At 43.7% G+C, this 7376-nt stretch overlaps 1 protein-coding gene across 1 annotated transcript; it reads left to right on the forward strand.

The window, feature by feature from the left end:
• Positions 1–306: 306 nt before the first annotated feature.
• Positions 307–6751, forward strand: IRX1 (iroquois homeobox 1). The gene is made up of 4 exons (XM_058178151.1): positions 307–1091; positions 3576–4578; positions 5670–5742; positions 6100–6751. The coding sequence occupies exons 1-4, from the start codon at positions 810–812 to the stop codon at positions 6128–6130; spliced, it is 1389 nt and encodes a 462-aa protein (XP_058034134.1). The 5' UTR covers positions 307–809; the 3' UTR covers positions 6131–6751.
• Positions 6752–7376: the final 625 nt, after the last annotated feature.

A 7376-nucleotide genomic window follows, 5' to 3' on the forward strand; every position in this document is an offset into this window, starting at 1 on the left:
CCCGTTTTTGTTTTGTTTTGTTTTGTTCTGAAGGGGACACACTAAGGCTGGAAAACAGCGAAACCCCAATGTTGGACAGCTGTAAAATCGTGTAGACAGGTTGTCATACAGCAACGGGGGCTTTAAATACGCACGCACGCACACCCCGCACCGCACAGCAGCTGCGCGCAGGCACGCATACACACTCTCTCTCTCTCACACACACACACACACACACATCAGGACGAAGTGGTCCTGGCAGGATTGTTAAACCACGTGCTCCGCGGAGGGGGGAACGGGGTCGGGTAGGCGGTGCTTGGAGCTCAAGTGGGTGCCAATCAAAGCATCAACTTCAAATTGTATCTGAAAGATCAGCCGAGGACCTTAGGGCAGGCGCATCAGTCGGAGCTCAATTGTTGATCAGATCACATCTAAGGGATTTAGGAGCGCAGACGAGCCGAGATTTGAGGGAAGACGCCCCACCGAGTTTACCCACACGCACTGCGGCCGCCGCCGCCGCCTCCTCTTCCTCCTCCTCCTCCTCTTTCCACCACCACCACCTCCTCCTCCCCCTCCTCCCCTCTTCCACATGCAAATTCTCCGATCCGTCTGAGCGGGAGAAACGGGACCGATCGCAGACCCAAAAAGAAAACGAACTCGGACGGGTCTTCTCTCTGCCTGCCCTGCCTGCCGCCCAAACCAGTCAGGAGAACCCGGCCTGGCCGCCTCTCCGCTCTCCGCCTGCTGCCCGCCTCGCTCCGCCGCCGACTCCTGGCTCGCTCTTGCCCCGTCGGTGGTGCGTCCGGTCCCTCCCTGCCCGCGCGCCCGGGATGTCCTTCCCGCAGCTGGGCTACCCGCAGTACCTGAGCGCCAGCCAGGCCGTCTACGGCGGCAGCGACCGCCCGGGGGTGCTGGCCGCCGCGGCCGCCGCAGCAGCAGCCGCCGCCGCCTCAGGCCGTCCAGGAGGTGCTGAGCTGAGCAGCGGCTCCACCGCCGCCGTCACCTCAGTCCTGGGCATGTACGCCGCCGCCGCCGCCGCCGGACCCTACAGCACGGCCAACTACAGCGCCTTCCTACCCTACACCGCCGACCTGACCCTCTTCTCGCAGATGGTGAGTCGGGCCTCGATCGGAAGCGGAGCGGAGGGTGGTGGGGGGGCGCGCGACCAGGAGCTCGGGAAAGTTCGCGATCGGCTCCCAACTCTTTGGGGCGACTTTGACAAGCGAAGGTCACCACCCTTGTCCGGGCCGTTTGCTTTGGTCATGCTCCTCCGGCTGTCCAGCCGGGGCTCCTTCCGGCATTTTCCTTCCTCGTCCGGTCTGGCGATGGGTCTTCGGAGCATCCCCGGGCCAGTTTTCGGCTCCGCTTTGACAGGTCCATCCGGAACGGCTAGAACTCTTTCGATCCGGGGCGCCCTTCCTGGGCTTCTCCGCCTTGCCGGTGCGGTTGGAACTTCAGAGATTTCCTTGGTTTGTGGCCGGCAAATCGCAGCCGGGATCCGAGACGTGCTAGCCACGAGATCGCAGGGTCCCGTAAACATCTCCGAAGAAAATCAGGCCGGCCTTCCCCCTCCCCTTCCTTCCTTCCCGCGCCGCTGCCTTTCCCAGGTCTTGTCCTAATTTCATAAAATTACTCCCGCTTCTCGAAATGAAGGAATTAACTTGTAGTGTTAATTCGAGTCCTCGTTTAACCACGGTTACAAATCCCTTTGAACCCCCTCCCCCTGTTCAAAATGGCACATTTGTGACGATATATCTGGAATTTAATTTAAATGAAATTAGCTGCTTATTGTTCTTGCTCTTTGATGTTGACATTTTTAGGATGTTTTCAAAAAGAAACGGATTTTCTCTTTTAGATTTATTGTTTCATATTTTTGTGATTCACACTTAAATGCTAACAGATATGAAACAATTATAAGCTTGTCCTTTATAGATTTGTTGTCCGTTATTATGTTGTGGTGTTTAAGGTTTATTTAAATTGAGCAGAAAGAAGTAAATATATTTAGTAAGGTAATGTCATACCTTACTTTGACAAAAATAAGCAATGAAAAATGAACTATATTTTTTGTAAAAATAAGAAATCCTTTTAAAAGCACCTTTATTCAACTGTATACAGCAGGCAGCGGCTGAAAAAGACTATCTATTTTCACTTACTGTCCACCAGTAAATGATAAGTAGAAGCAGTAATGATTTTCAAGTGGCTACTTCAAAAGAATTCCCAACAGGGGAATACAGAATTTATCATTTGGACAACCAGAACAAAAATAGCTCAGTGAGATAAGGGAATATAGTGAGTAGGCTCAAATAGAGTTGTTATTATTAAAAATTACATTTTGTTTTTTCATAGAGTGTATGTCTGTATTTTCATTTTACAATTGCTTTTGCAAACCTGCTTTGGAAAAATCAATGTCTTTGCAAAGGAATCTTCGGCTTTTCCACCCGGATGGTTTTTAAACATTTTTAAAAAGCTTGGTATTCTATTTAAAACACAAACACACACACACACACACAAACGCACAGAGGAGGAGAACTTTGACACTGATAGGAAGCAAAGGGGAATAAAAAGTCTTGTTTCTCCTCAGCGTATACTTGATTCCTAGAAACCAGAGCTAGGCTTGAACAGGTTCCTCCCTGAAGCTTGAGGAACAGGCATAAAATAGTGTGTGTTCATGTGCACTTGCTTAAATGTGCAATTGGTGGTAATAATGAGGCCTAATGAGGTTGTTGGAAGATAAAATGTTATATACCAAAGGCTTGATGGGCTAATTTGATTTCCCTGCTTTACTGCTGATAATATATTGATTGAAAATAAATCACTTTTACTAAAGGCGTTCAAAGTTGGGGAGGGATGTTTTGTTCCACGTAGATGAAATAATTTCTGAGAAATAACTATATGGCTATAGAAAGAGTGCCTCTCTGAATGCACTATTTTTATGCTGCTAAAAGCTTGAAGTGACTGAAATGGAGGGACAAAGACATCCTATTATAAGCCAAAATCTTATTTCCAATTTCCTGTGAGTAAGGCCCTTGAACTCTGGAAATTACTTGTGAGTAGGCATGCCATATCATACTGCTAAGCCCCTATGAGAGATTTATGCACTTGCTTAATTTTTTTCTCCACCAAAATTAGTGTGACTTCCGTGTGTTTAACTCTGGCAGGATTGATTTGTGCCTTATCATTGTCCTTCTGTGGTAGATTCAGCACAACTCCATTCTCTTCCCTATCTCTCTTTAAACTGCTGCCAGGGCTGAGCAAGAATCTGCCTGGCCGTCTGTTGCACTGGACATGCCCCAGCAGCCTACGATGATGCCCTGATATTATCTCTCTCGATGTGGGTCGGCACTCTTTTCAGGATGTCTGCTTAATTTTAATAGCACAATAAATATTGCCTCCTGAATCTGGTTTTCAGAAATGATGCTGGTGGGATTTGATGGAGACTGAAGGGAGGGAGGGAGAGAATGGGACAGCTTTCCCATTCTTTTTATCTGAAAGAAAAATAATTTGGAAAAGCATTGCTGAAGAGACTGGGGAGAGCTTGTGGAAAGGAAATAATTGAATAACTTCCTCACCCCCCACCTTCTCTGAATGTCTTCTAGGGTTCCCAGTATGAACTGAAGGACAACCCTGGAGTCCACCCTGCTACGTTTGCTGCTCACACCACACCTGGTTATTATCCTTATGGGCAATTCCAATATGGGGACCCAGGAAGACCTAAGAATGCCACCCGAGAGAGCACCAGCACCTTAAAAGCCTGGCTGAATGAACACCGCAAGAATCCCTACCCAACCAAGGGTGAGAAGATCATGTTGGCCATCATCACTAAGATGACCCTCACACAGGTTTCCACCTGGTTTGCCAATGCCAGGAGGAGGCTGAAGAAGGAGAACAAGGTCACCTGGGGATCCAGGAGCAAAGATCAAGATGATGGCAATCTCTTCGGAAGTGATAATGAGGGGGACCCTGAAAAAAATGAAGACGATGAAGAGATTGACCTGGAGAGTATTGACATTGACAAAATTGATGAGAATGATGGAGAGCAGAGTAATGAGGAAGAGGAAGAGAAAGTTGAGCTCTTGAGGCAAAGGAGAGAAGATGTCCACTTGGAGAAAAACAAGATCTTGCCAATCCCAGGCACTGAAGGACTTAAACCCAAGGAAACCTTGCCATTGGGCAAGGAGGCCTCAGATAACCCTACTCGGATCTTGAGCCCCAGCAGACAAAACCCCCTGCAAGGCCCAATGCACAACAAGCCCAAGATCTGGTCTTTGGCAGAGACTGCAACCAGTCCAGATGGGGCCGTCAGCAAGCCAGCTCCTCCTTCACCTCCTGCCCAAGTGAACCACACTTCCCCCCAGCTCCAGCATCCAGCTTTCCTACCCAGCCATGGACTTTACACCTGCCAGATTGGCAAGTTTCACAACTGGACAAATGGGGCGTTTCTCACCCAAGGCTCCTTGCTAAATGTGAGGTCCTTTTTGGGAGTTAGCCACCACCAAGCTGCCCATCACAACCATCACCTTCAAGCCCAGCAGCAACCTTCAGTGTTAACAGCACTCAGCACTGAAAAGCCTTCTGAGAGGACCAGCCCCAAACACATAGGTAATGTTTGAAAGAAGCAGATAAAAAGGCTTCTTGCAAGCGGGTTGGTTTGAAGCTTTCAAGGTAGTCCAGACCAGGAAACCAAAACCAAGAATACTAACTTTATTATAAGTTTACAGTACCATCCTTCCCCCCCTCCCCCGCCTTTATGTTCCAGAGAACTGGGGAGTGTCAATTTTGGACTCAGATTTCTCTTTTCAGACTGTGGTTCAGGCTACAACTCTTCCTTCTGTCTCTCAAGGTTATTTTCACAGCCCATTTACACTTGGGGATAAGTCCCACTGAACTGGTATTCAGCCACCTCCATGCTGTAATTTTTGGTCTCTCCCCCTTGGTCTCTCTTGAATAGAGCCATAACTGGTAGATTGTCCTATGACAGGGAAGCTGCCATGCACAGCCCAAGTGGATTAAAAAAAAAAAGCGGGGGGGGGGGGGAGGCTAAGAAAACTGTGATAGTCCAAATTATTCTCTTTTGGACTTCTGAAAAACATGAAGTGTGCATAAAACATATTGAGCTGGCTTTGGAGGGAAAAAATGGTGAGACCTATCAAAAACCAAAACTTTCCACTGCACTTCTAGTATTAAAATTACTGATATAAGTGTTAGCTTAATAAAAAAAATGTATCACATTGTAGTATTGCAAAAATAAGGCAATGTTATTCTCATCACACAGCTGATGGGGAAGTGATACTGTACATTTTGGTTAAAGTCACTGGGAAATTTCCTGGCAGACACAAAACTTGAATTGGGTTTCTAGATTCATATATTAGTCATTCCCACAATAGACTATATGATATATATATAGTAAGTATATATATGTATGTATGTATGTATGTATGTATGTATGTATATATGTATATATGTATACATGTATACATGTATACATGTATACATGTATACATGTATATGTATATATGAGAGATGGTGGAATATTATCTCACCTCACCTATATATATACTATAATATATATATAGGTGAGGTGGTGGAATATTATTATTCATTGTGTACCTTATCTAGCTTTGGCTCTATGTGCCCATGTAAGTAAATTTTGCTAAAGTTTTTTTCTTTTCCTTTCTTTTTTTCTTCTGCAGAAAGAGAAAATGTAGCAAGAACCGACTCTCCGCCTCAGCAGTTAAAATCTCCCTTTCAGCCTGTTCGGGACAAGTGAGTTCTTGTTCAGTGAAATTTACTTAAAGGAAAGAAAGTGCTTGGATAATACAGACTAATCCAAGCACACCCTCATTATCATAAATCAAAGCAACAATCAAGCAATTCAGTAAAGCTTTTCAAAGTGGTATAAACTTACAAACTATATACTTTCGCCTGGAAGTTGTATGTGTGTGTGTGTGTTTAAAAACTGACTCCCCCCAACACCAATGTCACATTGCATTTCTATTGTGTGTGTGTGTGTGAGAGTGCATCCTTTTTTTAAAAAAGAAATGCAGCCTGTTCCCTAATGCAGATGGGCGAGAAGTAGCTGAGCTTTCACTGATAGATGGTTCTGTCTTTTCTTCCCAACAGCTCTTTGACTCAGCAAGAGGGAACATCGTGAATTTTAACAACTCTCCCTTCTGCTTGATTAAATGTTTTTTGGGTTTTTGTTTTGTTTTGTTTTTTTTTATTTTTATTTTTTGCTGGAAAAGAAAATTTCACAGACTGGTCTAAAGAACAAAACAAAAATGGAAATGATTTAAATGATTCCTACCAATCTCTTTTTGCAATAAGGTAGTACCAATTCATTTAAGAAAAAAATCTGGCCCTTTAACTGGACTCTCCCGGTTTTCATTATTCCATTTTAAGAAAGTGTAATTCTAACTTTGATTGGGTAAATTGTTTTTGCTAAAGGTTTCTCATGTGATTGTGTTATTCTGTATATAAAGTGGTTTCAAATTGTAAATAGCGCCACAGCAAAAACTTGTCTAAATCATATATTTTTGCCTAATAAACAAAAATGAAATTATGACTTTGCCCTTTATAAGTGACTTTTGGTTTTGCATTTGGAAAACTCAAGGCTTTTATTGTTTTCCATCCAATATTAGTAGGGCTTTAAGCACTAATCGTTTAGTTGATAGATTAATTGACTAAAGCTTGGGTGACTAATTATGAATATAACAGAACGGGCACACTTTAAGTAATTAGCCAAAAAACTGCCTAAAAAAATATTTAACAAAGAAAAAGGTTTTTTTTTTCTTCTAAAAATTTTGCACCAACATTTTTTTAGCTATTTTAAATTTCCAAATGTACTTTAAAAATTATATTGGTTCTGGAATATTAGTAGTATGCAAGTTGAATTGATTTAAGTTTAATCAATAAGTAATTATTGTACTGCCTAGTCTACTCAGACGTAAATCCTATTGAACTAAATGAATGTCACCCTCAGGTGCTATATTTAGAACTGCAATCCTGGGTTAAAATGGCAGTTGATGGATAAATTATTTAAACTCTACATGGTCAACATTAAATACTTATGACAATTTCCACAGCAAATGGCACCTCAGAGTAACTCACATTGTGTACTTTTTCATGATTGTGAGCTTTCTCACCTAAATCAAAGTATGCTTTATTTGAGGGGGTGCATATGGCCCTTGCTTGGAAACAACTTGCTAATGTGTTGCTTTTTTTGTGCTAGATAAATTAATTCTTCTTTGATAGGGGGAAAGGCTGCTGTACAATTCTTTTCTAATCCAAGCGCCAGATTCAATAGAGGCCTCTGTACGGGTATTAAGTGGCTCTCTACGTTGAGTTGACTGCAGCACTAGTTTACTCCAAGGTTGAGCAGTGAGATAGGAAAACAAGAG

The sequence above is a fragment of the Ahaetulla prasina genome, chromosome 3 (assembly GCF_028640845.1).
Source record: "Ahaetulla prasina isolate Xishuangbanna chromosome 3, ASM2864084v1, whole genome shotgun sequence".
NCBI classification, from domain to species: Eukaryota; Metazoa; Chordata; class Lepidosauria; order Squamata; family Colubridae; genus Ahaetulla; species Ahaetulla prasina.

What these genes read in the sequence shown, in the direction of transcription:
- IRX1 (XM_058178151.1), top strand. Translation starts at nt 810, where the DNA reads ATGTCCTTCCCGCAGCTGGGCTACCCGCAGTACCTGAGCGCCAGCCAG. An exon ending in GACCAGCCCCAAACACATAG is followed by an intron (nt 4,579 to 5,669) that starts GTAATGTTTGAA and finishes TTTCTTCTGCAG; the next exon opens with AAAGAGAAAATGTAGCAAGA. An exon ending in TTTCAGCCTGTTCGGGACAA is followed by an intron (nt 5,743 to 6,099) that starts GTGAGTTCTTGT and finishes TCTTCCCAACAG; the next exon opens with CTCTTTGACTCAGCAAGAGG.